General features: G+C 52.8%; 1 protein-coding gene across 1 annotated transcript in view; it reads right to left on the minus strand.

Moving 5' to 3' along the window:
* Positions 1 to 261: 261 nt before the first annotated feature.
* LOC118965333 (cilia- and flagella-associated protein 47-like) overlaps positions 262 to 12,393 on the minus strand; it is an 84,547-nt gene continuing 72,415 nt past the window's right edge. Inside the window, exons 52-59 of the mRNA XM_090242181.1 lie at positions 6,757 to 6,913; positions 6,197 to 6,280; positions 5,902 to 6,055; positions 4,772 to 5,367; positions 2,272 to 2,449; positions 1,736 to 1,897; positions 1,372 to 1,540; positions 262 to 566 (exon numbers count right to left, since the gene is read on the minus strand). Coding sequence (XP_090098307.1) covers positions 354 to 566; positions 1,372 to 1,540; positions 1,736 to 1,897; positions 2,272 to 2,449; positions 4,772 to 5,367; positions 5,902 to 6,055; positions 6,197 to 6,280; positions 6,757 to 6,913 — 1,713 coding nt within the window. The 3' untranslated portion in view covers positions 262 to 353. The remainder of the gene's footprint in view (positions 567 to 1,371; positions 1,541 to 1,735; positions 1,898 to 2,271; positions 2,450 to 4,771; positions 5,368 to 5,901; positions 6,056 to 6,196; positions 6,281 to 6,756; positions 6,914 to 12,393) is intronic.

Consider the following 12,393-nt stretch of genomic DNA (forward strand, 5'->3'; position numbering starts at 1 on the left):
AAGTAATCAGAGGGGAGATCATCCGTCTTGGAATTCAGGGTGAGAGAAAGACCCCTGGTTCACTGGCCTGGATGACAAGAGGGATTTCACCCCCACATGCATATGAACACACACATCTCATTTGAGAACAGACTGAGAACGTCTCCAAACACACACATCTCATTTGAGAACAGACTGAGAACGTCTCCAAAGTCATGCCAAGTGCATAAAAGAATGTTCATATGGTCAGAGGTCAACAGAAATCTAATTATGACAACGAGGTGAAGTACAGGCACTTTAATTATTCAAACCTCCTGTATGATCATTTCAATGACACAGGAATGGGGTGGGGGTGTAGTGTGAGAAGGATCTCTCTATCTGATCTGCGAGGCGGAGGCTCTGTGTTTGATGGGGGAGGAGTTGGCCATGGCTGGGAGATGAAGGTTCCGGGACACAAAGTTCCTCTGGCGGACATCAGTGGGAGGGAGTTCCCTGGAAGAGGTGTTCCCATTGGAGGAGGCAGAGTGGGGTGGGGTGTAAGCAGGCGTGGTTCCTTTCACCTCGTACGTCCACTGCATGTCTGCTGTCTGGAGGAGAGACAAGCAGCTGTCAGCCAGTGAGGTGTGTGTCTGCAGGAGAGACAAGCAGCTGTCAACCAGTGAGGTGTGTGTCTGCTGTCTGCAGGAGAGACAAGCAGCTGTCAACCAGTGAGGTGTGTGTCTGCTGTCTGCAGGAGAGACAAGCAGCTGTCAACCAGTGAGGTGTGTGTATGTCTGCTGTCTGGGGGAGGGACAAGCATCTGTCAATCAGTGAGGTGTGTGTCTGCTGTCTGGGGGAGGGGCAAGCATCTGTCAACCACTGAGGTGTGTGTGTCTGCTGTCTGGGGGAGAGACAAGCAGCTGTCAATCAGTGAGGTGTGTGTGTCTGCTGTCTGGGGGAGAGACAAGCAGCTGTCAATCAGTGAGGTGTGTGCCTGCTGTCTGGGGGAGAGACAAGCAGCTGTCAACCAGTGAGGTGTGTGTGTCTGCTGTCTGGGGGAGGGACAAGCATCTGTCAATCAGGGAGGTGTGTGTGTCTGTATCTGTTGCCCTGATCCTTACACTCTTAGAAAAAAGGATTCCAAAAGGGTTCTTCAGCTTTCCCCATAGGAGAACCCTTTTTGGTTCCAGGTAGAACCATTTTTGATTCCAGGTAGAACTCTTTTGGATTCTATATAGAAAGAACCCTTATTTAGAAAGAATCCTATTTCTACATGGAACCCAAAAGGGTTCTACCTGGAACCAAAAAGGGTTCTTCCAGAGGTTCTCCTATGGGAACAGTCGAAGAGCCCTTTTAGCTTCTAGATTGCACCTTTTTTAGCAAGGAGTGTAGTGTGTTACTAGCCAGACATACCTGGACCAGCAGCGTAGCGTGGTGTCTCTTGCTGTACATGGAGGGGGTGAAGGAGACGGTGAGGAGGGTACCGGCTGACCCCACTGGGAGGAGCTCACCTGAGGAGGGACACACCTGGAACTCACTGCCTCCACCTGGCAGGAACCCTGCTGTGAATGGCTCTGGGTACCTGCCACATAGACATTCAGGAACACACACATGGACAGGGTAAGTGTCAGGGAAACACACACACATAGATACCCCCCCACCCCAAACACACACACACACACACACACACACACACACACACACACACACACACACACACACACACACACACACACACACACAACACACACACACACACACACACACACAGCTTGACCTGGTCTGGCTGGTCAGTCTGAAGCCCACAGCAGAGGTCTTGTGTAGCCCTGCAGCGTTAATGGTGATGACATCATCAACCTGCGGCTCGGTGGAGATGAGGCTGATGGGAAACTTCCAGAGCCCACCTGTCAAACACTGAACCGACAGCACAGCTGAACACCTAGGGAGAGGAGGAGAGGTGGGGATGGGAGAAGAGAGGAGGGGAGGGGAGAAGAGGGTAGAGGAGGGGACAGGGTGAGGGGAAGAGGATAGGGGAGTGGAGGGGAGAGGGGGAGGAGGAACGTAGAGGAGGAGAGGGAGAGGGGAACACAAATAGATACAGTCTCTGAAGAGTAATTATTTATAAGTAATGCACTTTATCAGATGTTAGTCTGCTACCTGGATTTCTAGAAGGTGCAGAGCTGAGAGCCAGTGTGTGTGTGTGTGTGATATGCGTGTGTTTGTGTGTGTAATATGCGTGTGTTTGTGTGTGTGTGTAATATGCGCACGTTTGTGTGTGTGTGTGTGTGTGTCTATGTGATGTATGTCCGTTACCTGAGAGGTTTGTAAGGGGTAAAGATGAGGTTGATGGTGAGAGAGACGATGCCAGAGTGGGGGTCTCTGTGACAGTTCAGTAGAGACAGGGTTACACAGCCCTCCAGCTGGGACCGCTCAGCATCACTGTTATAACACACCTCACATAGGAAGTCTTCTAGAGCCAGCCTGAAGCCTGCTGCTAACACATGGATGGACACACACACACTGACTCAGTTCTGGTACTCTGTGTATACAGCCAAGTTATCATTGACTCAGTACTGATACTCTGTGTATACAGCCAAGTTATCATTGACTCAGTACTGGTACTATGTGTAAACAGCCAAGTTATCATTGACTCAGTACTGATACTCTGTGTATACAGCCAAGTTATCATTGACTCAGTACTGATTCTCTGTATATAGCCAAGTTATCATTGACTCAGTACTGGTACTCTGTATATAGCCAAGTTATCATTGACTCAGTACTGATACTCTGTGTATACAGCCAAGTTGGCTGACAGCCGTGGTATATCAGACCGTATACCACGGAGATGATAAAACATGTATTTTTACTGCTCTAATTACGTTGGTAACCAGTTTATAATATCAATAAGGCACCTTGGGGGTTTGTGGTATATAACTAATATACCACGGCTAAGAGCTGTATCCAGGCACTCTGCGTTGAGATGTGCCTAAGAACAGCCCTTAGCTGTGGTCTATTGGCCACATACCACACCCCCTCGGGCCTTATTGCTTAATGATATCATTGTTAGTCTACACCTGTTGTTTACCAAGCATGTGACAAATACAATTGTATTTGATTTGACACACACACACTATCCAACCTGACTTTGTCAAAACAGCAATATGGTGTGTGTTGTCAGGAGACTAGACAGATCCTACAAGGAGAATGATGATGTGTGTGTTGTCAGGAGATTAGACACATCCTACAAGGAGAATGATGATGTGTGTGTTGTCAGGAGACTAGACACATCCTACAAGGAGAATGATGATGTGTGTGTTGTCAGGAGACTAGACACATCCTACAAGGAGAATTATGATGTGTGTGTTGTCAGGAGACTAGACAGATCCTACAAGGAGAATGATGATGTGTGTGTTGTCAGGAGACTAGACACATCCTACAAGGAGAATGATGATGTGTGTGTTGTCAGGAGACTAGACACATCCTACAAGGAGAATGATGATGTGTGTGTTGTCAGGAGACTAGACAGATCCTACAAGGAGAATGATGATGTGTGTGTTGTCAGGAGACTAGACACATCCTACAAGGAGAATGATGATGTGTGTGTTGTCAGGAGATTAGACACATCCTACAAGGAGAATGATGATGTGTGTGTTGTCAGGAGATTAGACACATCCTACAAGGAGAATGATGATGTGTGTGTTGTCAGAAGATTAGACACATCCTACAAGGAGAATGATGATGTGTGTGTTGTCAGGAGATTAGACACATCATACAAGGAGAATGATGATGTGTGTGTTGTCAGGAGACTAGACACATCCTACAAGGAGAATGATGATGTGTGTGTTGTCAGGAGACTAGACACATCCTACAAGGAGAATGATGATGTGTGTGTTGTCAGGAGACTAGACACATCCTACAAGGAGAATGATGATGTGTGTGTTGTCAGGAGACTAGACACATCCTACAAGGAGAATGATGATGTGTGTGTTGTCAGGAGACTAGACACATCCTACAAGGAGAATGATGATGTGTGTGTTGTCAGGAGACTAGACACATCCTACAAGGAGAATGATGATGTGTGTGTTGTCAGGAGACTAGACACATCCTACAAGGAGAATGATGAGGTGTGTGTTGTCAGGAGACTAGACACATCCTACAAGGAGAATGATGAGGTGTGTGTTGTCAGGAGACTAGACACATCCTACAAGGAGAATGATGATGTGTGTGTTGTCAGGAGACTAGACACATCCTACAAGGAGAATGATGATGTGTGTGTTGTCAGGAGACTAGACACATCCTACAAGGAGAATGATGATGTGTGTGTTGTCAGGAGACTAGACACATCCTACAAGGAGAATGATGATGTGTGTGTTGTCAGGAGACTAGACACATCCTACAAGGAGAATGATGATGTGTGTGTTGTCAGGAGATTATTGTGATGATTATGAACAAGTGGACTTCACTTAACCAGAGTTAGCATTTTATGCTAACGAACACTGTGAACATTGTCAGCTGACTAAGTGACCTTGGATATGCTCTGTTGAGACAGAAATTATGCATTACAATTAGCTACATAATCACATCACACACTCTCAGGGTACAGGCCCACACACTCTCACGGTACAGGCCCACACACGACAACACACACTCTCAGGGTACAGGCCCACACACTCTCAGGGTACAGACCCACACACTCTCAGGGTACAGACCCACACACTCTCAGGGTACAGACCCACACACGACAACACACACAATGACATGCAACACACACTCACTTCAAACCTAACTTCCAGTGAAGTTGATGTGATCTCACCTGAGGAGGGGGCGCTGATGAGAGTTGTGTCTGTGTTGCTGATGGAGGAGGGGGCCCTGATGAGAGGTGTGTCTGTGTTGCTGGCGGAGGAGGGGTCTCCGATGAGAGTTGTGTCTGTGTTGCTGATGGAGGAGGGGGCCCTGATGAGAGTTGTGTCTGTGTTGCTGACGGAGGAGGGGGCCCTGATGAGAGTTGTGTCTGTGTTGCTGACGGAGGAGGGAGCCCTGATGAGAGTTGTGTCTGTGTTGCTGACGGAGGAGGGGGCCCTGATGAGAGTTGTGTCTGTGTTGCTGACGGAGGAGGGGGCCCTGATGAGAGTTGTGTCTGTGTTGCTGACGGAGGAGGGAGCCCTGATGAGAGTTGTGTCTGTGTTGCTGACGGAGGAGGGGGCCCTGATGAGAGTTGTGTCTGTGTTGCTGACGGAGGAGCCAGGAACACATCCCGTCAACAGCACCTCCACTCTCTCCTCCACTCGACCGCGAGCCTCACATTCTATCACCGCTGGATGAGAGGGTTCAGGAGGGGCCTCTGGGATGCCATGGATGGGGTAGACCCAGCGGACCAAACGCACCCGGTCTTTCTCTACCTCCACACACCTGTACACAGAGAAACACCTGTTACACACACACGCATGTGTACACACACACACACACACACACACACACACATGTGTACACACACACACACACAGCATGTGCACACACACACACACACACACACACCTGTACACAGAGAAACACCTATTACACACACATGTGTACACACACACACACACACACACACACACATGTGTACACACACACACACACACACACACACGTGTACACACACACACACACACGCATGTGCACACACACACACACACACACACACCTGTACACAGAGAAACACCTATTACACACACACACATGTGTACACACACACACACACACACACACACACACACACACACACACACACACACACGTGTACACACACACACGCATGTGCACACACACACACACACACACACACACACACACACACACACACACCTGTACACAGAGAAACACCTATTACACACACACACACGTGTACATACACACACACACACACACACACACACACACACACACACACACTGTACTGACTTGTCCCTCTGGGCCGTGGTGAGTGGTGAGTCCAGGCGGGGGAGGTTGAAGAGGGGCTCTAGCTGAACCAGGAGCCAGGCCTGGTGCAGTTGCATGGAGTCAGGGGCAAACACCACAGGAATGTCCACACTGGCCCCCGCAGACACACGCACACCTGGAGCCAACATGGAGGACGGGAGGGACAAGCTTTACTAGTGTATCTAACATGTAGGCTGAAACTCAGGCTAACACCATGGAGAACAGAGGAACTATGCCTTTCAAGTAAGGCTTGACACAGAGATGTGTAAGAACTGACCTTGTGTCTGTTTGAGGGGGATGCAGAACACTTTCCTGTCACAGATGAAGGACTGGCTTGATCTCTTCTGACCGGGCTCCTCGTCTGATAGGAGAATGAACCATTACTACCATCATGTCTCTACTAGGACTGTTTCCCTGTGTGTCTGGGGTAGGACTATGTCTGTACATGCATACTGTATATGTGTGTGTGTGTCCAGTGTGTGTCCAGTGTGTGTCCAGTGTGTGTGTCCAGTGTGTGTGTCCAGTGTGTGTCCAGTGTGTATGTCCAGTGTGTGTCCAGTGTGTGTCCAGTGTGTGTGTCCAGTGTGTATGTCCAGTGTGTGTTCAGTGTGTATGTCCAGTGTGTGTGTCCAGTGTGTGTCCAGTGTGTGTGTCCAGTGTGTGTGTCCAGTGTGTGTGTCCAGTGTGTGTCCAGTGTGTATGTCCAGTGTGTGTCCAGTGTGTGTCCAGTGTGTGTGTCCAGTGTGTGTGTCCAGTGTGTGTCCAGTGTGTGTGTCCAGTGTGTGTCCAGTGTGTGTTCAGTGTGTGTCCAGTGTGTGTTCAGTGTGTGTGTTTGACCTGTGAGTCTGAGGTGCAGCAGGGCTGGGTGTTCAGTAGGGTTCCTGAAGGGGAGGATGATGGAGGAATGAGATCCCACAGGGGAGGCTACAGACAGAGGCTCCATCCTCCCAGGGGTCAGGCCTTCACCACACAGCTGGAAGCTCCAGTGTTTCAACTGGGAGGACAACAACAACAACTAAATCATTGTCAGCTGACAGATGGAGGAATTACATTTTGGTTACCTAGTTACATGTGGAAATAGCAGAGATTCAGAACCATGGATAGTGGAAAAATGTCATTGATTTTGATTCATCTTTGCAATCATCAACAATCATTGTTTACACCATTGTACTGTGAGTCCATCCTGTTTCAACTGCTGTATCAGACAGTCCTAATTCACTTCCTACCCCTTCCCCTCTCTCTCCAACCCTTCCTACCTCTTCCCCTCTCCCTCCAACCCTTCCTACCTCTTCCCCTCTCCCTCCAACCCTTCCCCTTACCCTCCAACCCTTCCCCTCCAACTCTTCCTACCTCTTCCCCTTACCCTCCAACCCTTCCTACCTCTTCCCCTTACCCTCCAACCCTTCCCCTTACCCTCCAACCCTTCCTACCTCTTCCCCTTACCCTCCAACCCTTCCTACCTCTTCCCCTTACCCTCCAACCCTTCCTACCTCTTCCCCTTACCCTCCAACCCTTCCTACCTCTTCCCCTTACCCTCCAACCCTTCCTACCTCTTCCCCTTACCCTCCAACCCTTCCTACCTCTTCCCCTTACCCTCCAACCCTTCCCCTTACCCTCCAACCCTTCCCCTTACCCTCCAACCCTTCCTACCTCTTCCCCTTACCCTCCAACCCTTCCCCTTACCCTCCAACCCTTCCCCTTCCACTCCAACCCTTCCTACCTCTTCCCCTTACCCTCCAACCCTTCCTACCTCTTCCCCTTACCCTCCAACCCTTCCTACCTCTTCCCCTTACCCTCCAACCCTTCCTACCTCTTCCCCTTACCCTCCAACCCTCCCCCTTACCCTCCAACCCTTCCCCTTACCCTCCAACCCTTCCTACCTCTTCCCCTCTCCCTCCAACCCTTCCTACCTCTTCCCCTTACCCTCCAACCCTTCCTACCTCTTCCCCTCTCCCTCCAACCCTTCCTACCTCTTCCCCTCTCCCTCCAACCCTTCCTACCTCTTCCCCTTACCCTCCAACCCTTCCTACCTCTTCCCCTTACCCTCCAACCCTTCCTACCTCTTCCCCTCTCCCTCCAACCCTTCCTACCTCTTCCCCTTACCCTCCAACCCTTCCCCTTACCCTCCAACCCATCCCCTTCCCCTCCAACCCTTCCTACCTCTTCCCCTCTCCCTCCAACCCTTCCTACCTCTTCCCCTTACCCTCCAACCCTTCCCCTTACCCTCCAACCCTTCCTACCTCTTCCCCTCACCCTTCAACCCTTCCTACCTCTTCCCCTTACCCTCCAACCCTTCCTACCTCTTCCCCTTCCCCTCCAACCCTTCCTACCTCTTCCCCTTCCCCTCCAACACTTCCTACCTCTTCCCCTTCCCCTCCAACCCTTCCTACCTCTTCCCCTTCCCATCCAACCCTTCCTACCTCTTCCCCTTCCCCTCCAACCCTTCCTACCTCTTCCCCTTCCCCTCCAACCCTTCCTACCTCTTCCCCTTCCCCTCCAACCCTTCCTACCTCTTCCCCTTACCCTCCAACCCTTCCTACCTCTTCCCCTTCCCCTCCAACCATTCCTACCTCTTCCCCTTACCCTCCAACCCTTCCTACCTCTTCCCCTTCCCCTTCAACCCTTCCCCTCTTCCCCTTACCCTCCAACCCTTCCCCTCTTCCCCTTACCCTTCAACCCTTCCCCTCTTCCCCTTACCCTTCAACCCTTCCCCTTACCCTCCAACCCTTCCCCTTACCCTCCAACCCTTCCTACCTCTTCGCCTTACCCTCCAACCCTTCCTACCTCTTCCCTTTCCCCTTCCCTCCAACCCTTCCTACCTCTTCCCCTTCCCCTTCCCCTCCAACCCTTCCTACATCTTCCCCTTCCCCTCTCCCTCCAACCCTTCCTACCTCTTCCCCTTACCCTCCAACCCTTCCCCTTACCCTCCAACCCTTCCCCTTACCCTTCAACCCTTCCCCTTACCCTCCAACCCTTCCCCTTACCCTCCAACCCTTCCTACCTCTTCCCCTTACCCTCCAACCCTTCCTACCTCTTCCCCTTCCCCTTCCCCTCCAACCCTTCCTACATCTTCCCCTTCCCCTCTCCCTCCAACCCTTCCTACCTCTTCCCCTTCCCCTTACCCTCCAACCCTTCCCCTTACCCTCCAACCCTTCCCCTTACCCTTCAACCCTTCCCCTTACCCTTCAACCCTTCCCCTTCCCCTTCCCCTCCAACCCTTCCTACATCTTCCTCTTCCCCTTACCCTCCAAACCTTCCCCTTACCCTCCAACCCTTCCCCTTACCCTTCAACCCTTCCCCTTACCCTCCAACCATTCCCCTTACCCTCCAACCCTTCCTACATCTTCCCCTTCCCCTCTCCCTCCAACCATTCCTACCTCTTCCCCTTACCCTCCAACCCTTCCTACCTCTTCCCCTTACCCTCCAACCCTTCCTACCTCTTCCCCTTCCCCTCCAACCCTTCCCCTCTTCCCCTTACCCTCCAACCCTTCCTACCTCTTCCCCTTACCCTCCAACCCTTCCTACCTCTTCCCCTTACCCTCCAACCCTTCCCCTCTTCCCTTACCCTCCAACCCTTCCCCTTACCCTCCAACCCTTCCCCTTACCCTCCAACCCTTCCTACCTCTTCCCCTTACCCTCCAACCCTTCCTACCTCTTCACCTGTCCCTCCAACCCTTCCTACCTCTTCCCCTTACCCTCCAACCCTTCCCCTTACCCTCCAACCCGTCCCCTTCCCCTCCAACCCTTCCTAACTCTTCCCCTCTCCCTCCAACCCTTCCTACCTCTTCCCCTTACCCTCCAACCCTTCCTACCTCTTCCCCTTACCCTCCAACCCTTCCTACCTCTTCCCCTTACCCTCCAACCCTTCCCCTTACCCTCCAACCCTTCCCCTTACCCTCCAACCCTTCCTACCTCTTCCCCTTACCCTCCAACCCTTCCCCTTACCCTCCAACCTTTCCTACCTCTTCCCCTTCCCCTCCAACCCTTCCTACCTCTTCCCCTTCCCCTCCAACCCTTCCTACCTCTTCCCCTTACCCTCCAACCCTTCCTACCTCTTCCCCTTCCCCTTCAACCCTTCCTACCTCTTCCCCTTACCCTCCAACCCTTCCCCTTACCCTCCAACCCATCCCCTTCCCCTCCAACCCTTCCTACCTCTTCCCCTCTCCCTCCAACCCTTCCTACCTCTTCCACTTACCCTCCAACCCTTCCTACCTCTTCCCCTTACCCTCCAACCCTTCCCCTTACCCTCCAACCCTTCCTACCTCTTCCCCTTACCCTCCAACCCTTCCTACCTCTTCCCCTTCCCCTCCAACCCTTCCTACCTCTTCCCCTTCCCCTCCAACCCTTCCTACCTCTTCCCCTTACCCTCCAACCCTTCCTACCTCTTCCCCTTACCCTCCAACCCTTCCCCTTACCCTCCAACCCTTCCCCTTACCCTCCAACCCTTCCTACCTCTTCCCTTTCCCCTTCCCCTCCAACCCTTCCTACCTCTTCCCCTTCCCCTTCCCCTACAACCCTTCCTACATCTTCCCCTTCCCCTCTCCCTCCAACCCTTCCTACCTCTTTCCCTTCCCCTCCAACCCTTCCTACCTCTTCCCCTTACCCTCCAACCCTTCCCCTTACCCTCCAACCCTTCCCCTTACCCTCCAACCCTTCCCCTCACCCTCCAACCATTCCTACCTCTTCCCCTTACCCTCCAACCCTTCCTACCTCTTCCCCTTACCCTCCAACCCTCCCCCTTACCCTCCAACCCTTCCCCTTACCCTCCAACCCTTCCTACCTCTTCCCCTCTCCCTCCAACCCTTCCTACCTCTTCCCTTACCCTCCAACCCTTCCTACCTCTTCCCCTTACCCTCCAACCCTTCCCCTTACCCTCCAACCCTTCCTACCTCTTCCCCTTCCCCTCCAACCCTTCCTACCTCTTCCCCTTCCCCTCCAACCCTTCCTACCTCTTCCCCTTACCCTCCAACCCTTCCTACCTCTTCCCCTTACCCTCCAACCCTTCCCCTTACCCTCCAACCCTTCCCCTTACCCTCCAACCCTTCCTACCTCTTCCCTTTCCCCTTCCCCTCCAACCCTTCCTACCTCTTCCCCTACAACCCTTCCTACATCTTCCCCTTCCCCTCTCCCTCCAACCCTTCCTACCTCTTCCCCTTCCCCTCCAACCCTTCCTACCTCTTCCCCTTACCCTCCAACCCTTCCCCTTACCCTCCAACCCTTCCCCTTACCCTCCAACCCTTCCCCTCACCCTCCAACCATTCCTACCTCTTCCCCTTACCCTCCAACCCTTCCTACCTCTTCCCCTTACCCTCCAACCCTCCCCCTTACCCTCCAACCCTTCCCCTTACCCTCCAACCCTTCCTACCTCTTCCCCTCTCCCTCCAACCCTTCCTACCTCTTCCCCTTACCCTCCAATCCTTCCTAACCTCCAACCTTCCCCTTACCCTCCAACCCTCCTACCTCTTCCCTTCCCCTCCAACCCTTCCTACCTCTTCCCCTTCCCCTCCAACCCTTCCTACCTCTTCCCCTTCCCCTCCAACCCTTCCTACCTCTTCCCCTTACCCTCCAACCCTTCCTACCTCTTCCCCTTACCCTCCAACCCTTCCGACCTCTTCCCCTTACCCTCCAAGCCCTTCCTACCTCTTCCCATTACCCTCCAACCCTCCCTACCTCTTCCCCATCCCCTCCAACCCTTCCTACCTCTTCCCCTTACCCTCCAACCCTTCCTACCTCTTCCCTTACCCTCCAACCCTTCCCCTCTTCCCCTTACCCTCCAACCCTTCCCCTTCCCCCTCCAACCCTTACCCTTACCCTCCAACCCTTCCACCTCTTCCCCATCCCCTTCCCCTCCAATCCTTCCTACCTCTTCCCTTCCCCTTCCCCTCCAACCCTTCTACCTCTTCCCCTTCCCCTCCAACCCTTCCCCTCTTCCCCTTCCCCTCCATCCCTTCCCCTTACCCTTCAACCCTTCCCCTTACCCTCCAACCCTTCCCCTCACCCTCCAACCATTCCTACCTCTTCCCCTTACCCTCCAACCCTTCCTACCTCTCCCCTTACCCTCAAACCCTTCCTACCTCTTCCCCTTACCCTCCAACCCTTCCTACCTCTTCCCCTTACCCTCCAACCCTTCCTACCTCTTCCCCGTACCCTCCAACCCTTCCTACCTCTTCCCCTTACCCTCCAACCATTCCTACCTCTTCCCTTACCCTCCAACCCTTCCTACCTCTTCCCCTCTCTCTCCAACCCTTCCCCTCTTCCCCTTACCTTCCACCCCTTCCTACCTCTTCCCCTCTCTCCAACCCTTCCTACCTCTTCCCTCTCTCTCCAACCCTTCCTACCTCTTCCCCTTACCCTCCAACCCTTCCTACCTCTTCCCCTTACCCTCCAACCCTTCCTACCTCTTCCCTCTCTCTCCAACCCTTCCCCTCTTCCCCTTACCCTCCAACCCTTCCTACCTCTTCCCCTCTCTCTCCA

The sequence above is a fragment of the Oncorhynchus mykiss genome, chromosome 7 (genome assembly GCF_057628025.1).
Source record: "Oncorhynchus mykiss isolate SJ-2025 chromosome 7, ASM5762802v1, whole genome shotgun sequence".
In the NCBI taxonomy this organism is placed as follows: domain Eukaryota; kingdom Metazoa; phylum Chordata; class Actinopteri; order Salmoniformes; family Salmonidae; genus Oncorhynchus; species Oncorhynchus mykiss.